Source organism: Pseudochaenichthys georgianus, chromosome 1, assembly GCF_902827115.2.
Source record: "Pseudochaenichthys georgianus chromosome 1, fPseGeo1.2, whole genome shotgun sequence".
In the NCBI taxonomy this organism is placed as follows: Eukaryota; Metazoa; Chordata; class Actinopteri; order Perciformes; family Channichthyidae; genus Pseudochaenichthys; species Pseudochaenichthys georgianus.
Window position 1 is genome coordinate 26,312,084 of NC_047503.1, and position 19,803 is coordinate 26,331,886.

General features: G+C 41.6%; 1 protein-coding gene across 3 annotated transcripts in view; it reads right to left on the bottom strand.

The window, feature by feature from the left end:
• klhl5 (kelch-like family member 5) overlaps positions 1-19,803 on the bottom strand; it is a 59,758-nt gene that overhangs the window by 16,449 nt on the left and 23,506 nt on the right. For 2 of the 3 annotated variants that reach the window (XM_034080757.2, XM_071202888.1), the window contains exons 1-5: positions 16,586-18,714; positions 12,148-12,336; positions 3,374-3,510; positions 2,410-2,606; positions 927-1,139 (exon numbers count right to left, since the gene is read on the bottom strand). In XM_034080757.2, the coding sequence (XP_033936648.1) occupies positions 927-1,139; positions 2,410-2,606; positions 3,374-3,510; positions 12,148-12,336; positions 16,586-17,187 (1,338 nt within the window). In that variant the 5' untranslated portion in view covers positions 17,188-18,714. Of the gene's footprint in view, positions 1-926; positions 1,140-2,409; positions 2,607-3,373; positions 3,511-12,147; positions 12,337-16,585; positions 18,715-19,803 lie in introns of those variants that run through there. The other variant, XM_034080765.2, reaches the window with a different exon arrangement.

The following is a 19,803-nucleotide window of genomic DNA, read 5'->3' on the forward strand; positions in this document are numbered from 1 at the left end:
AGGGCGCAGGGGGAGTTTTATCTCTATGGTTTCTTTAGTAGGAGAAATTAGTCATGAATGAGATAAAGAGAACAAATAATTTAGCTGCAGTTAAGAGAGGCATCACACTTAATTAAGGTCCAAAACACATGCGTGTGGGTGGGTGTGTGTGTTTTTGTGTATGTGTGAGGGCAGTAACTGCGGTTCTGCCTCCCCTCTCCACATTACCAGAGGAGAAAGGAGAGATGAAAGAATGCATGCACACACTTAAATACACAAACAAAACAATCACCGGCACATGTGACAGAGTTATGGTTGTGATCTACAGTTAGCATAATGATTATAGTCCCTCTAATTGCCAAATGAGGATTGAGACAAAATGGAGTCAGGAGTATAGAATACAAGTGGGAAGCAGAGAGCTATGGGGAAAGAGCAGCAGATTGGGGAAGACTACAACATTACTATTATTATAGTCTCACTAAGCAATACACCAATTGGTGCTGATACTAACCTTTGGAACAGATTGCTTATTGGCCATGACAGGACATAAATATTGCAGTCTTTTTCTCAAAAAATGCAGAACATCTCAGTGTTTCTGCTATCATTTGTAGTTATTGTTGACTTGGTTTTAAGTTCAACAGCATATCATGTCGCATGGTTATTAAACCTGCAATAATCAGTTTGCTTCTTGGTGACAAGGGGAACTAGTTGACATTTACAAATGACACATCTTCATCCACCTTCAAGTTGATATAGCAAACTTATCAAACCAGCCAGCAGTTACAGATTATATATAAAGATATTACATTTGATGGAGGTGTAGCCGTAATGGCGACCCCTTTCACATCGATTTGCGCTGTCGTTTGTCACATTGTTATTATATAATTATTGGTTATCTGCTTAAAGTTCGTCAATTACAACATCAGAATATTCTACAAAGCTCTCACCTGTGGCTGCAGCAGCGGCAGTCGGATGTGTGCCAACAGAGAAGGAAGGTGGCGCTCTCGTGTGGTGGTGTCGTGACTAACCCATGTTAGCAAAGAGGTTACCACGGTTTCCTCGTCTGGCACATTTACGTCCTCAGAGGTGAGCAGCCTCTCCATCTCGTCCAATGGGAGCAACAGGAACTCCTGGCCTCCTACCACCTCTAAAAAGTTTTCCTGGTGAACAGAGAGATAAAAAGATGTATAGAGAGAAGAGAAGTAAAGAGTCAGATTCCTTTTTTTTAAATAGGAAGGATGAATTAATAATGAATTGCAGATGAAAAAAGGAGATGAGAGATGGAGAAAAAAAAGGAAGATATGAGTGGAGAAGGGATCAAAGGGCGAGAAGAGAGAGAGGCAAATAGGAAGGAAATGAGGGCTTGAGAAAGGTCAGAGGAAGAAGGGTGGAAAGCTGCGGAAAAAAGGGCTTGGTTGAGCAAAGGATGTCATGATTCTTTAGAAATTGAGAGTAGAGTTGCAATTAAAAGTCATTTTAATTATGGACTCCTAATTTCCTAATTTAACCAATTTATTGTTTGGTTTAAAATGGTTAAAAACATAGATAAAGTAACTTGATAAACACAGAAGATAATCATCACAATGAAGAAGCTGAAACCAGAAGATGTCTTAAATTATTAATTGAAAAAAATAAATAAAATGAAGTTACATTTTCTGACAATCTGAAAATGTAATTGATCAAATAATCCACAAGTATTTGTTGTTCTTTATCAACGAGCAAATTAAGATGAGGCAGACACGATTACCGGGAGTACAAATATATCCCCAGTGTTTACCAACATTATGCTAAGTATTTTTGTCAGCCTCACATAAGGACGGTGACGACAGTAGTTGTTATTGTACTGTATAGTTTCCTATTCTCATTTGTGTTTTTTTAATACATCTATTAAATCATTTTGAGGGAATCAGAACCTACGAAAATCAAAAAAGGGGGAAGAAAAACGGTCTAGCCTTCTCTGTGTACTTTATGTATAGCTCTTTCATAATGGCAGTAACAATCCCGTGAGCTGTGCATTAATGAGTGTGTGTGTGTGTGTGAGAGTGAATTATAGACGAAGGCAGACACCTAGATAAAGTCACCTCTCTAAATAATTACTTTTTTAAGAAAGAGAGTAACACTGACAGATGCAGACACGCAGAGGCTGGCAGGGATAGAAAAAGAATAATTAAGTAAATGGAGGAGCTATTTCACAGTCACCATAGCAACCCTGTGCTAAAAAAAATGGCCATTGTGGCGATAATGGTATGTGGTGCATTGTGAATGAGAAACCCATTTTAAATGTCTCACAAAGACTGGAAAATGACCAAAGTCTGATGGAGGAAAACTGTATCATCATGGACAGAACCACATTTTCCAAAACACGCTTTTTATTCATTTTCTTAAGGTGGCTCTACAATCGCCGGGGATGTAGCCTGGCCGTAAACCCACCATGGTGTAGGAGTGAGCGGCCCTCTGAAGGTCGTTGCAGCCCTGAGCGTCGGCGTAGGAGCGGATACCCAGACAGTTGGAGGGATGGAGCTGCTTCATGAGGAACGAACAGCAGGCCTGAACCACAGAGGACAGCTGCAGCAGGCAGGAGGCTGACAGCAGGGACTCAATGGTGTCCTCCCTCAACTCCAGACGGCCTGAAAACAGAGCGAGGACATGTAAGACAGTTACAGACAACAAAAAGACTGCGTATTTATATACAAGTGTCTAATATTTGTTATTTAAAAGGTTTTGAGATCAAGAGTCAGACTGCCATCAACTCAAGCAACTGGATATTAAAGTCCTTCATTTTACATAGCACTAGGACCAAAGTCCATTTATTTATCATTGAAAACATGATGGTGGCCAAAGATGACCATGGATAGCCTATAAGATTTTATTTGTACTTGAATCGGCCATTAGTGTTCAATTAATGGCCAATTATTCCTTTCTAAAATGAGAAATGTGTTTTACTGCCCCCTGTATTCTGTATAAGTGTGTTACTTTCAGTTGATAAAAACTATTCAGGGTTCTCCCCCATGTCCTATCTTATGTTGGAGAGAACATTAGCTGGAGTGGTTTTGTATAGTCTGTTACCGATGGGATTATCCTGACCCAAGTTGTGGCTAACAAATGCATGGCACATGGGATGCTACAGTACAATACATGGAGCTCCATTCGATGTCTGTAGTACTCAGTTACTTTGACCAAATCAAAGTTATTGTAAGGTTGATGTGAACAATATGTTGGTTGGTCTCCAGTTTCAACCCTGTCAGAGGCACTCCAGATGCTTATTTTGAAAATAGATCAAAAATTAATTATTTAATTTTCTAAAAAGATTCCAAAATAATATCCTTAATCTTAATGGTATGTGCTGTTTGCCTGATATTTTTCACAAAAAAAGGCGATCAGTAAGCCTGTATACCTGTGTATGCATACTGCACCAAGGCCCACAATGCATCAGGGTCCACTCCTTCCATCTTCACCTCGTCCTGCTTGGCCTCCCTCACATCACTGGTGAACATGGCGGCAAAGTAGTCGGACACGGATGAGAGGACCAGCCTGTGAGTGGAGAGAGTCAGGCATCAGTCAGAGAGACGGACAGCTGCGATGGAGGAACAGACGACTCTGACCTCACTGACAGGAAGAGGGTGGACTGACAGGGGAAGACTCCGAACAGAGAGGCATGGAAATGACACAGCTTGACAACGCATCAGATTATCGTTCTGTCGACATATCACAGTAGTAGTTTAGTTAACACATGGAAGTCACATTAAAGGCATCAGCATCATTCAAATTCAGTTCTTTCCAGATGATTAAACAGAGATCTAGCTAGCTGTTTAGGAGGTGATCAAAGATGTTTTCTGTTTCATTATCTGACTGCTATTTTTTTTAACTGCATAGGTCTGAATTATAAAGTAAAAAACATAAAGGATGTTAAAATAAGTTAAATGTTTGTTTGTTAGTTAAAGGTGGGTTGGGTCATTTTGGAGAAACCAGCTCGAGTGTGCTAGAATTTGAAAATACAACACACACGAACGCGCTCATGACCAATGAGGGCACGAGATAAGTTTGTGCACAGATGGAAGGCTGACAGGCAGGTAGGCCATCCAGTTATTTTAGCCGGGCAATAGATGTTATTGTTGCTGCAATAGATGGGATAAAATCTTTACATTGGTGCTCCACACAGGGTTAAAAATCAATCTGCATTTAACAATAAATCACTTGATTCTTCTAAAGAAATGAATTCCCTCCAATTGGCACTATCATTGTAATCTCCTCTCTCTGAGGAAATGTGATTTGAGGTAGAAGAAGAAAACTGTGCTAACAGCAGCCTGGCACCGGCCTCAGGCATCTCCAGATGTTTGTACACAGTGAGCATATTGAGGATAAAGAGCTCAGATGTTTAAACGCTTGATGTGTTCCCCCAACAGCAGTTTGTTTTTGGTATCTAATACACATGTTCATAACTTGTGACATATGGGACAGTGGCCAAACTTAATCTGTTTAGGATTATGTATCTTTGAAAATGGTGCCACATTAGACCATCTCTAAAACTAAACAGATGTTTGACAAAGATACACAGTAACAGAAGAGCCTGTTTCTTCCCCTAATGTCATGTTAAAACTCAACACTCATTTTAAAACAGAATTCAAAATGTCCTTTAACAAATCAATATAGGCTAAAATAAGACACTACCCTAGTCAGATCAAGTCCCTGTGTATGGTATATAAAAGACATGCCAATCCCTGCAGCCACAGAGGAGATTATCAATTTGCATGTGTCAATCACAGTGTCCTTGTGCATGGGGTGTTGACTGTGTAATGCATGCTAAATGGCAGTGACACAAAGTAAACCTCCAGATCACTGCAGGGTAAAGTATTATTAATGTCCTAATCTAAATATGGGTGATAAGTTAGAAAGCTCACATTCAAGTTGCGATTGACAGATATGTAACCATGTGTTCACATTTAACGTATGTATGTTTTATGGAAATGTGTATAATCTCATTACTGAGTGTGACACTGGGACCCTGACAGATAGCCTGAAGCAGAAAAGAGTGGCGTGTGTTTGTTTACAGGAATAATGTAAAAAAAACAGTAACACTATCGTCAGGAGAAATCTGCTCTGCCAGTATTCCAGTCAGGTATCTGTTTCTCACACACACACACACACACACACACACACACACACACACACACACACACACACACACACACACACACACACACACACACACACACACACACACACACACACACACACACACACACACACACACACACACACACACACACACACACACACACACACACACACACACACACACACACACACACACACACACACACACACACACACACACACACACACACACACACACACACACACACACACACACACACAGTATTTTGACTCCTTAATATTTCATGTGGGTCTAAGTCTGACTTGCAGTGTGCGACACAGGCTATATACAGTGCCGGGTTATTTAAACGCAAATGCACCTTGCAGAGGATAGAGACATGACAGGCAGTGTGTCACTCAGTAATGGAAAGGCACAGAGAAGACAAAACGCCAGAGGGAAGAGAGCAGGAAACAGACGAGTTGGACTCAGGAAAGGAAGGATGCTGGAAACTGATCTGTGTCTGTTTGTGTTTGAGTGTGGATGTGCTGCAGACTGGTTGGAAAAACAGAGAGGGGAACAATAGGAGGACTGGTAGGAGAGATTTACTCAACTATTATGATTGTATACACTTTTTAGGCACACAAATGGAATTGATCTGGAGATGGCAGCATGGTTGTCAGTCTGTCACCACTTCTGTCCAGATTGAAATGTTTCATTGACATTAGGCACAGATATTTTTGTTCCCCAGAGGATGTTTCCTAAAAAACTTTTGTCCTTATGCCACCAGCAGGTTAAAGTCATCCCATATCCAAGTGAAATGTCTAAAAGATTATCGGCTGGATCACCATGTACCCCTCAGAATGAATTGTAATCAATTGAACCAGAGTTTTAGTTCGTCCAACACTATGTTGAGGTTTCTATCATTTTTCAACGTTAAAGATTTTATGAAGGAGGTTTTCCTTGTCCAACTCTTAGTCTAGGGATACAGGATGTTGTATGCTGTAGAGGTTTAAGGCCCTTGCTAAAATGCTCAATTTAGTTGGTGAACATGGTTAACATTATGTCGGCCAAACATCTAAATGTTATCGCTAATGTTTTTTTTACATATTTTCATTTTTGTGTTAAAAACTGACAAAATATTTATATTTTATATAAATAAAAAGGTTAACAAGTTTTATTTATCCATTTATTCATTCAGTCACTCATTTACTTGTGCTCTTATTAGTGACTTGACCCTGTTCTCTCGTCAAATATATTTAATTTGACTGCCAACCCTGCATTTACCTACATATGACAAATAAAGTAAAGCTGAACCACAGAGTGGGCCCCAAATGCGTAGCTATTGATCTACAACAACAGTACACACATTTCTGAACTTTTTAACTGAAATCAGTTGAGGTAGCACAACAGAGGTGTCCACTTGAGGGTACAAAAATAGCTTTGCAAGATAGTGTGTTAGTATAGGGCACTGCCCTAGAGACAAACAGTATAATTTAGCTCTACATTTCAAAGAACATAAAGCACGAGTCTTACTCAAAGTGCACAAACAAACAAACTCCAAGAGAGATCTGCAGCTGTACACAGCACAAGTGGCCTATTCAGCATGTAGGTGCTTTTGTTTGTGTGTACATGTAAGACAGAGGAAGAGGGAGAGATAGAGGGTGTCTTTTTTGTTCCCATAGAAGCGTTTTATCCTACACATACAATAAATCAATTTCAAACAAAACACCCACTTTAAAAACATCTTACTCCCACCCCTATTCTCGTACACAAACACAACTTCAGATGCAAACACACTCTTTCACATACACCATTAGCATTCCAGTACTGCTGGGTCTTTTGTTTGTCACCATCTGTGCCTGGAGGACTAAATCAAACGAGGCAGAGGAGGAAGGCAGTGAGAGCAAAGAAGTCTTTCTGCTGGTGGAGGACCGCTCTTCTGTCTCATCTCTGTGCAGATGGACCCTGCTGCTGCTCCTGTGGCCACATGCCCAGAGAGCAACAGCATAGTGGTGACTATGAGGCGGGTGACAAGCATGTGTGTCTGTGTGTGTGTTTGATGCATGATTCATGGGCTCAGTTGACTATGTGGTACAGAGAGACTATGAAAATAAAAGGGACTTTTATGAGATGAGCGTGACTATGTTGCTACTGTGTGTGTGTGTGTGTGTGTGTGTGTGTGTGTGTGTGTGTGTGTGTGCGTGTGGCTTATTTTCAAACAGTATCCTGTGTGTGCAGCATGTGTCATGTGTGTGTGTGTGTGTGTGTGTGTGTGTGTGTGTCTATGTGTGTGTCTATGTGTGTGTACAAGCACATGTTCATAAGTGCTGATGAAGATCAATTGCAGTGCTTCTGCATGTGTGTACATAGCAAAAAGCTAAATGTACATGTTAGTTTTAGGGCAGCAACTATAAATTATTTTCATTCCATTTTTGTTTCTCTATTCATCGAATTATAATCAGGAAGCTAAAACCAACACGTTTATGGCATTGCAATTGAAAAGTGACAATTGTATTATCTAAATCAGGGGTGGGGAACCTTTTTCCTCTCAAGGGCCATTTCAATTTTTTCAACATCCTCCGAGGGCCGTACAAATGATTGACCTCTGCTTAAAAATACTAAAGTCACAGCCCATTCATTTGGCCTTTCTTTCATGCTGTGCAAAGAAAAAGCAACCTCTTAATCCAGATATCTTACCATGACTCATGCATAGACACACAAGATGTGTGCAAATGTATTTAGTTTCCATGATTTAAGTGGGGGGGGGGGGGGGGACCTAACCTCCTCTGGGGGGGTCCGAGGGCATGCTCCCCCAGGAAGATTTTTTTTTTTAAATGTTGAAGTTAAAAGCATCAATCTGGTGCACTCTGAGAGCAACATTAGGAGATCTATGGACACATCTCTCAACACCCAGATGAAACAGAACTGTAAACAGATTTCTTTTTCTTTATGGATATTTTTACAAATCACTCCCCTTTCAAACTGTAGGCCTATTCTTGTTTATTAATAAGAACATTTTTTTACTGTCATATAGTATTTTATACCTGTTTGCTTTATTCTCTTGTTTTTTTTACAACTAATGATCATATAAAGATGTGCCTTTACCTCACTGGTTGGAGAAAAAGCTTCTTATATTCGTTAGCACAGCTAGCTAACCAGATGCTAATAACAACAAAGTTATTGACTGTATGATCAGTATGACAGATGAGCAGATCGCCACTGGGCTTTCAACTAAAGACACAGCCACGCACAAACTGCGGCATGTGTACGGCTCCTTATCGGTACTGCAGTTTCTGAAGTGCCGGAGCGGCGTTCTGGTGCTCTCCGTCAGAACTGCACCCCTGTCAGACGAGACATATACCACGTGATGACACGTTTGTGTTGTGTTTAAAGACCCTGATATTGGCCAGGAAAAACAGGGACTCTCTTGTTTAATTATTTTGCGGCCTAGATTTTTTACATTTTTTCCTTTTTTGCGTGTGTTTATAAATTACCTCGAGAGCCGTACCAAATGGTCTCGCGGGCCGGAGGTTCCCCACCCCTGATCTAAATAGATGATGTATGCTTTACAAAGTCTCCAGCAAGTTTTGGGCCCAAAAGTGGCTTACATAAACTTATGATGATGATTAGAGCTTTCATTTAATCGTTCATTCTAGGGATGCTATCGCCAATTTTGGCCGATCCGATCGAGTGGGCGGGGCCTAAATGGAAGATTTAAACATCACTTTAAATCTTCCATTTAAAGTGATGTTTAAATCTCAGTTAATGGGGCTCATTCACTGGAGCATACACAAACAACAATCAACTTAATTATTACATTCAAATGATGTATATTATTTAAGTTTACATTCACTTTGGAATAATAACACGGGAAAAATGAGCGGAAGCGCTCTCTGTTCCTCTCTCCCCCTCTCTTGACAGCCTGTCAGTATCTCACTGATCCAGTAATAAGTGACCCGAAGAATAAATATATTTATAACTAGTTTAGCTTGTTCTAGAGGTAGATACAATTGCTAAGTGTGTTTGTTAGGTCTAACTCTTGTGTGTTTTGCTCCGCTCACCGGTCCGGCGGGCGGAGCTGCAGGATTTCTGCTTCACACACGTTGCATTCCGCTATTTTACTGTCTTTTTCGGACACCTTAAAATAATGCCAGACCGGTGAAGCCAGACCGGTGAAGCCATTTTGGCGAGCTTGTTTTGCCGCGCACAGAGAAAAGTGTCATGTATTTTATGTCATGCGATCGGCTCTCGCGATCGGCATGTTTAGAGAGCACCGATCGATCGGTGGAGAGTGAGTATCGGCCGATCTCGATCGGAGCATCCCTAGCTCATTCTGCAAATATTACAGGAGGTATTATTTCTTATTTTTTACACTGGTGAAGTGTTTTTTTAAATCATTTTTAGTTGAATATCTTTTTTATATCTACAAAGGATCTGGGTCATTCCACAATTGGAGGACAATTTAGACACCAACGTTTTTGAAAAATGAACCTTTTATTTTATAATTTTTTTTATGTATTTAGGAAAAACAGATAATAAACCATCAAAAAAAGTGATTTGCCCAGCTAAGGCATCAAATGTATATTTTCCAATGAAGAATTACCCCTGCTGTTACTCTAATTATAGCAACAGGGTTGACGAAAGAAAGATAACTTTGAAATTAATATGCTTTATTCTGATAATATGAGTAACAGGGTTGAGTGGGTTAGAGTGCCACACTCTTTTAAGACTGAAAAGATTGTAAAAATATGAAAAATAAAAGAGAGGACTTAGTTTTGGTCTACCCATGGCACTAGCACATGGCTTGCTGATGTCACTTCCACTGTGTCATTTCATTTACCGTTTTTTCACTTCCTGTGCCAATCTAAAAAGGTTTGGGTAACAGGGTTGAACGCATGTTGAGGGACACACCTTCTGTGCAAAATTACTGTTATATAAAACGTGTTTATGATTTAACAAATTGATTTTACCATTACAAGAGACATATATCAATAGAATAATATCAAAAAAAGTAAATAAAATCCCTATTTTAAATGTTATACTTGACATGCAAGTTGGTCACCAAGAAGCAGGGACAAGAGAAAAATGCCATTTTAGGGGGTGTTCGAGAACTATTTGATAATTTAAATAATATTTTGAAACCACTTTTTCTACAACTTTATATACATTTTGTCTCAAGACAAGTATGCTTAACACAACAAGTGCATGTTTTAGGGTGTGTTCACACCTAATAGTCCGCTCTCTGGTGCGCACCAGACCACAGTTTGTTACATTGTTTCATTTTTCAGAAGGTTCGGTTTGCGTTCACACGGGCAAAACTCAAACGGACTATAAACTTTAAACACAAGTCATGTGCTCGGAAATGCTGTTCAACCATTGGTCAGACATTAAGGGGTACAAACGCAAATCCCGGCAATTTCTAGCGGAGCCTCCGCCATGGAGCATCGGCACTTTCGGCAGGTTATTCTCATGCTGCTGTTAGTCTGGAGATCAACAGACATATGATTATATAATCAGACAACGTCCGTTAAAAAACATTATTACATGGCTTTGTTGACTGTATACAGTTTGGCTGAAACTAACTGACAAGACAAGAGCGACAAGAAAACAGCGGTGCAGTAACGGGCAGAAACCCTCCTTTTTACGCAGCGGTCCAGACATAGACATCAGACGGCGAGACATATTCAGTTGCCAGTTACTTTGGCATTAGGGCAGGGATATCTAGATACTTTCCAAGGTTTGACATAATGAATTGTGCTACTTTTAAAGCAAGCAACGATTTTTTCAAATCTGTAATCATGAAGCTCCTCAAAAACGCTATCGAAGCAGTTCCTGCCGTTGCTACGTTAGTTCAAACAGTAACAACGGACTATTTTTCTTAGCGGATGCATGTAAATGTAAATACATACAACTATTTTTTAAATCAATAAAATCATTTTCTAAATCCACAAAAGCATTTCAATTAATATTGGGAGTCATGTCGTTACTTTGTTGAGAATGTGGCCATGTAATAAGCGGGATAATGTGCAGCAGCGCGGTCATTATGAGGAAAAGAACACCTTCATGCCGATCTAGATCCCTCCGCTTCGCGTCGGGCTCCTGATCAGCCTGTCGGTGTTCTTTTCATGCTTATCCATGAGAGACGTTCTGCAGTCTGCAGAGGAGGGAGTTTCACCGACGACAGGTGTTCTTACTTTTATGTAGCTGACGGAGAATTTTTACTTTACACGTCACTGTTCAACACTTCATTCTGCGTTACTCTTTAACTAAACAACCGCGGATGTCTTGAAAGACTCTTTCGCTAAATATTTTTGAAGATATCTGCGTTCTTGTGACACGTAAATACTGTGCTTCCTATGTTTTGGTGCGGACTGCGTTCACACCAGCAATGAACCGCTCCAGAGTTCGCAAGCAAGCGCTCCGAGACCACCTATTTTAGCGGAACAGAGTCCGGTTGTTTAGTTCACTTCAGAGGTCTCGGACTGCGTTCACACCGACCCAAATGAACCGCACCAAGCGGCTAAACGCACCAGGGTTCGATTCAACCGGACTATACAAGGCAGGTGTGAACGCACCCTTAGCTTTTTGGGCATGGATTATTAGATTTATATGGGGGACATGAAATGTCCTCCAATTCTGGAATGACCCATCTATTAAACCAAAACATTTCTAATCGACAATGAAATAACCATTAGTTGCAGCCCACACATTTTAACATTTGGCTCAGGGGGGTATTATAGTTTATACAGAATATGACACCCTCTGTCGTTGGACCCTCCATCAGACAATGAAAAACTCCCAGCGAAACCCCACAGTTAATGGGGAAAAAACTGAAGAAAGCTCCCTCTTGCAGGACGGACATACGTACAATATATTTTGTATGTAAATTAAAAAGATAATACATTTACAACATAGGTAGTCCAAATGCTAGAAAAGACTGTCTATATATAAGAAGCAGATGAAAATGGATCCAGGTGGATGTCACCAATCCTACGGGTGCCATCAAAGAAGTAGTAAGGTGACGTCTTTTATATGCATGTTTGTGTAACATCTTCATTTCTATTGGCTCTTACCTGTGTGCAGGTATCCGTCTTTCTCCAGCCACCAGTGTGACATCACACAGCTGCCGGGACCTCAGGTAGCCCTCCATTTTGCGGAAGGTGACATCGGCGTGGGACAGAGCAGTGAACATACAATCCTCTGGACATGCACATGGCTCCATCGACACGCATGAGGACAGTGTGGCGCTGCTGTTGGACGTCCTGTCAAAGACGGACATTTACACAAACACACGGACAAACAGAAAGAGACATAAGCTTTGAGTGCATGTGTTCCTGGTGCTACTTTTTAATTTATTCATGACAAAGAGATTGATTGAGCTACACCAGCTGCTGGGGGTCATCCATGTGCCATTGTTTTCCTTGTGCCACATCCTCCTACATATTTGCTCTCTTCCTCTATTCTCAACAGGGTAACAGTTTGTCGCCAGAAGCAGACGAAAAAACTCTATAATGGTCTAATTACCAGGAGTTAATGGCCAGATACATTTAGCTCACTTAAAAGAAAAGCTGCCAATTAAATTGCTTTGGGAGCAGAGCCCATAGATGTGCAGTAATTGCTCCCTAATAGCAAACAGTTCCCTTATATTGTTACAATCAGCAAGACATGAAGAAGTGTTTTGGGCCAGGATGGCTTCAACATTCGTTATTCACTGGTGGAAGTGTTGCAGCCCGGAGCTGTCTCTATCTTATTCTGCCTGTGCCAGTTGATAGGGTTTGAGTGTGTGAAATGGTGTGTGCATGTGTCTTCATCAAAGTACAGAACCGAAGTATAGCTACCCTGTGAATTACAAGACATCATTGCTCCCAAACTAGCATTTAATTTATGAGAGCCTGGGCTGTATTTCCATTTTTAATTTCGCAGCAGAAGTGGCAGGACTGACCCTACAGCACAAAGAGATAGGAAATGAGCCGATACTCCACGAATTGTATCATTTAATCTCTACAGTTAAAGTAAATTCACACGCTTTTAGGGAAGTGGAAGTATGTGAGTGGTTGCGATGTTGCAAATCAAACTGTCCTAAATTACAATTTTACACAGGCATATTCTCGCAGAAATAAACGGAGAGAAAGGAGGACCTAGATTCTGGGAAGGCAGTGGAACATGTGGCTGTGTGCACCATACAACATAATCTATTAAAATACAGGATTATAAAACTGAAAATAAATATAAAGTATAATAAAGTGCCTCTATTGTGTCCTCTTTCTGTTTTTTTACATTAAACATAAAACTCAAGTTGGAGGTTTAAATTAAAAACTAATTAAAATATAATGCAGTTAGGCGACTCATCCTTCGAGTCAACACACATGTATGCAGATATGATTTACTCTTCCCTTCATGTATATCTTTTTGTTTGCAGAAGTAGCCTTATTAACTAATATACAAAGATTTTTAAAACTCAAATGCATTTCAGCAAGATTTCAGATAATGTTCAAAAGAAAACAAGTCATAATCTTTAAATAGTAAAGTCCTAATTGAATGAGAATAAGTCAAGCATTGTAGTATCATTATATTTTATTTCACAGTTGGCAACAATACTTTTAAGTTGAGTTTTAATGCAAGAAAATGTCTTCTGTACACTACCTGCCAGGCACCAAAAGTAAAAAAGACAAAGTTAGTGACTAGCTGGTAAACAATGTGGAGCATTAAGCATTTCTCAATAGTCAGCCCTATAAATTGTTACAAACCGGATATCAAAGTATTTAGTCCAAACAGTTGAAAATACATATATTAATCATTTTGAGCTCTTAAAAATGAAATGAGCTGAATTCAAAAATGTTCTCACTGATAAGAAAGGTTCTTAGTAAACACTGGTGTACGTGGCATTCAATGTGTGTATTCTGACATGCACACAATTAGATGTGTGTGTGTGCGCTGGCTGCTGATGTGCTATAGCAGGAGTGATCTTCCTGTGTCCTCTGCTCCTCTCTATCCGTCTCCCGTCCTCACTTTTATATCTTCAGATAATCTCATCCATCACTCACTTCATTCCACCTCATCCCATCATCCATCTTTACCTCAGTCTTCTCTCCCCTATCCTAATCTAACCCTCCAAGGAGGCTTTTTGGCTAGCTTTCCTGTCCTATTGAGGGTGTGTGTTTGTGTGTGTGTGTGTATTTGAGTGTCTGGGCCGAACGGCACGTGTGTATGTAACAAACGAACGTGGCTAAATACTGCCAGAGGAGATGGCTTTGAAGTGGGGGAACGCTGCCTTCCAGTCCTCTTAATTGAGCCTGGCAGGCACTCAACATTGACAGAGAGAGAGAGAGAATATGTCTAGGGTTAGGGGCAACACCATGCAGCCCGATTTTTTTTTAAAGCCCAAACACACACACACACACACACACACACACACACACACACACACACACACACACACACACACACACACACACACACACACACACACACACACACACACACACACACACACACACACACACACACACACACACACACACACACACACACACACACACACACACACACACACACACACACACACACACACACACACACACACACACACACACACACACACACACACACACTTTTGTTTCCCAACACATTAAAAAAGGGATAAAAAGAGAGGGAAAATTAATGGACAAGGGTGGGCCGAGATGAACACGGGACAGAGGGGGAGAGAGAGTGAGTAAGGGAGGCACACCGGGATTATAGGGGGAGGGGGGGAGCTGGGTGTGGTGAAAAGTAAAAAAGGAGAGGAGGAGATCAGTGGAGCCGAGCCGAGCCTTCAGCCACTCTGGGATTCAGTGTGTGTCCCTCTCCATGATCCCACTTGGGATACTGCCACTCGTTGTTGGAATATCATGCTGTACACAGGAGCTCTCAGAGGGAGGGGATGAATTCATACAGAAATCACCCAAAAATGTGATGCACAGAACTGCCAGACATTATAGCTGTGTTGGTATGGCAACCACCATGCAAGGAGGGACATGGCTACTTCCATGCACATGCACAATACATAACCAAATTATATTCAAGTTTACATCATCATTTGTCTTGGCTTATGTAAATGAGGCTGGGGTGTAAATGTGCATTACTATTAAGCAGAGGTTACACATGTTCCGCGCTGCCAGGCATGCCAGGCATGGCATCAAGCCTTGCATAAAAAGAGAAATTTTTTAAAAACACATTTTTCTTTCCACTTATTTGTTTCTGTCTCACAATCATACACATGCCGTGAAATCGTGAGCACTTCAAACATTAATCGATTTAAAACAATACATCAGGTTTTGCTCACAAAGAAAGCTGTTCTAAAGTGTGAGAGTGTGCATGTCCTACTGTATGAATCATTTATATGTTTTGATGTGTGTCTTGGGAACACAGTGTATAATAAGAGGCTTTCAGATGCATCATTATGCGAGTATAGTAAACACACACACACACACACACACACACACACACACACACACACACACACACACACACACACACACACACACACACACACACACACACACACACACACACACACACACACACACACACACACACACACACACACACACACACACACACACACACACACACACACACACACACACACACACACAGTCTGTATGTTCCTTTACTCTATCACATTTACAGCATGCATCATAAAAAAAAAATTCTTCGACAGGAGTTCTGATGCCCTAATTGGCTTGATTTGCTGTCTCTATGGCAACTAATAATTTAATGCCATTTTTACAACACAACAGCTGGATGGCCACACCAATGCATAACACACCGTCACGCGTGTGCACAGAAACATGCAAAGCACTGAGGATTTGTGAAGGCTTTAAGCTTAAGAGAATCAGTCATTGAAGACAAAACAATATAAATGTCAAGTGTAGTATCTAGCTACACGAGGAGCCCTGGAGTCATATTGTTAATTTGACTCTGAAAATCCCATATTTACAAGAGTGTGCGTTTGTGTTTTCTAAGAGCTTTTTCTTGGAGCCTCATTAGGAGGTTGAGGGGAGAAATCAGTGGACCACATGCTGTCCCAAAGGTAGGATACTCAGCCATAATTTTTCTCTCTCTCTCTGTCTGTCTGTCTGTACTGTGGCCCTCGACTGCTGCATTATACTCTGTGACCAGCTTCTTTCTCAGTTAATCCACCATTTACTTGTTTCTATTTAGGAGGAACATAACCACAAAGTGCACCTTCCAGCAATGATGATAATGAATGCAGTAAAGCGACAAATTAATGTCAGTTATCTACAACTTCTGAAGATAAAGCAGAATGATTCATTAAATTATAAAACACCCATTTGTTTTCCTGTAAAAGCTTAGTCAACCAGTGGAGATGTTCTTGCCCTAGCTTTAGGGAGTTGGGTTTTGAGATTGAGAACATCACTGACTTTGTTTCTGCCCTACAACTTTAGTTTTAGCTAAAATGTCCCGAGACAGACATTTAACACAGATTAACCAATTCAAGCCCCCTCCTACCTGCAGGAGCTGGAGTCTGTTTCCAGGTGGTTATTGTTCTCCTCGGTGCCCGAAGCTGCCAGTGGCGCCGCCTCCTCCTCCACGCTGACAGGAGCGGGTGGCTCGGGTACCAGCGGCAGCACCGGAGCCTCTCCGGGGGGCTCCATGCTCGTAACCGGACGGGAGCGACGATGAGGCGGCGGAGAGACCCACGACAGCGCGGCAGCGGGGCTCCTACACTCTGGCTGGCTGAAGGACCGGGGACAGGAGCTCCCCGTGGCTCCTGCTGCCGCTCCACCCGGACCGCCCCGACTCCCGGGCGGATCACCAAACTTTCTGTTGGCACCGTGACACAGGTTAGACCCGGCGCTGCCGCTGGCCACCAGCCCGCTGTGATCCCCGGAGCTAGGGTTCGCGCTGGCTGAATTGGAGGTGCTAGAGCCGCTTACTGAAGGTCCATCTCCGGAGATGCCACCCGCCCTCCTCCCGGCGAAGTAGTCTCCCAGCGGCGGGGACTGAGGCGGAGGGACCGAGGGGTGACCGAACCACCTCCATCGGATCCTGAGGATTTGTTTCACATCGAACTCCTTCCGCGAGGAAGAGCCCGAGCCGCTACTCGACATTCCAGGGCTCGACACGAGGAAATGGCGGGGGAGAGCCCGTGCCGCTCTGCCGTTAAAGCTCCTAGCAACCGCGCGTCCGTTAACCGCGACTGGACGAAGTGAGTGGAATGAAGCCGAGAGTATATATTTATGAGAGAGATAGAGAGAGACACAGGGAGAGAGAAAGGGACGGAGAGAGAGAGAGAGCGAGAGGTCTGAGTTTTAACCTTAGTGCCAAAGCATTTTCATGCAGAAACCAAACCTCCAACATTTGCCACAAGGGCAACATAATGTCACATTTCTGCCAGTTTATGCCACAGGAATTTTGCAGCAGAGCGAAATGGTAATTACTTTTTATCATCATCATCAACATCATCATCATCAAAAAGGCCAGACAATCGATCAAATAACTCAAGAGTCGGTGGAACCCAGTCAATCTGTGTATTGGCAACATGTTTCTCATAATAAGGGTGATATTTATCTTTTCTGTGTGAGTCTGAATGTGCGTTTTTTGTATTGCCTGAATCAGAGGAATCGACTAAATCAAAAATCCCCACTTGCAGCCCGGCATTACTCAGATATGGACATTCATTTGTTTACAAAGTCAAGTTGGAGTTACATCTCATTAGTAGATCCCCGTTAGCCATTCCATTTTAGGATACGATTTGGTTTTAGGTCAAAGCTAATGTTAGTGATGAAATAAGTAATATCTCAGTCTTTGTTTAAATGTAGGATACAGACTTCAGTGAATTAAAATGGCAATGTCCTATGAATGTGTTCATCGCATAATAAGTGAACATGGTGGTTCCTGAGGCTGCTCAGCAATAATAAGGCGGTGAACACATCCTCTTCATCATCTTCTTTTCCACCCTGTCTGGCTGTTTTCAGTCATTCACCGAAAACATTTCTCTCTCTGTTTGTCTCTGATACTTGCACACACATACTTTGTTTAGTAATCTGACGACAATTGGCTGTTTTTGTGTTCTGATGTGCTGATTTTTATTTTCAGCAGCTATTGAAAACAGGAAATTGAAAACAGGAAATTGAAAACAGTGGGGGACCTGAGTATCCTTGAAAATGAAATTGTTCTCCCCACATGCGCACAAAAAACATAAATACACACCTTCTTATTCCCCATTTCTCCACAACCCATTAGCTCTTCTTTACCCATTCCATAATTTCCTCCTGTGTACCTTTCCTTCTCCTCCCTCCATCTGCAATGCAGCAGCTATTCATAGACAGTAATGATCAGTGGGAGCAGGTCCTGTGGGAGCCATCCACATCCAGAAGCCTGGAGCACCCAGCAGACCAGCCAGCCAGAGCCTCCCTCACCTTCCCAATAACCCTGTGACGACCACAGCATGTGCCCGAGCCACAGAGCCGGAACACAGTGGTTCCTGGACGAAGTCCCACCAACAGCAGGGGAGGGATGCTTTAGGAGACCCACTCTAGCAAAAATCAATGAGTCAAACAGCTGAGGTCAGTTTGTGAATTATACAGACGGAAGATGTGTTGCTCATAAATTGGCCCCGTAGACCAACAGCTAGGCCTGACTCATTTTACCCATGAATTAAAGACTGAACGGAGCTGATGAATACAGCAGATTAAACTCTTACTGCTTATTTATGCCAGATTTCACATGGGCTTTTCTTCAGGATGTAGATGACAACTATATGCAGGACCACCCTGCTGCTCTATCTGATCAATTCCACACACACACACACACACACACACACACACACACACACACACACACACACACACACACACACACACACACACACACACACACACACACACACACACACACACACACACACACACACACACACACACACACACACACACACACACACACACACACACACACACACACACACACAGTGTCCATCATTGGGGACTCCTGAGTCCTGCATAACTAAACTGTTATCTGAAAAACTGAGCTATGTAAATTTAACATACCAAACTAACAAAACTGCTTCATAGCTTATGTGCTCACACCTAATGAGAGTTATGCTACAATAGCACAGACAAAGAAGAAACGGGTACAGATGATAATAAAACTAACAAAATCATCCGAATAAACCATACAGTTAAATCATCACCTATCTGTAAACATTATAACTCTAATGCAGGGAGGAGTCAATATTTAAATTTTCTATTTATAAAAGGTGTCTGTGTATTTAACCTTGTTGTTCTATAAAGGCTTCCTCTTTTACACACGCAGTAAACCCCATCTTCTTCATTTCGTTAGTAATCATTATTCCCAATCTGCAAGTATGAAGCAGCAGACATGGTTAAGCATCACAAATTCTAAGAAGGCCTTTTTTTAGGGTAAACAAAAAGTAACTATACAGTCTGAGAAAATACTAGAACTAAAACGTACAGAGTAGTAATTAAAAACCAAATAAGACAAAACCCTTAGAATAACCTGTTAAGCCCCATGCCCCTGCCGGCTGGGGCAAAACGCAACATCTTGCAAGAAACAGCGGGGCTTCTTAACATTTAACAAACTATGAATGTGTCATATCCACTTAAAGGGAAGAAACTCAGCTAACTGACGATATGAACAATTTTTAGCTAAACGAAACACAAGTCTAAGGCCGAAACTCTGAATTATCCCTGAGCGAAAAAATG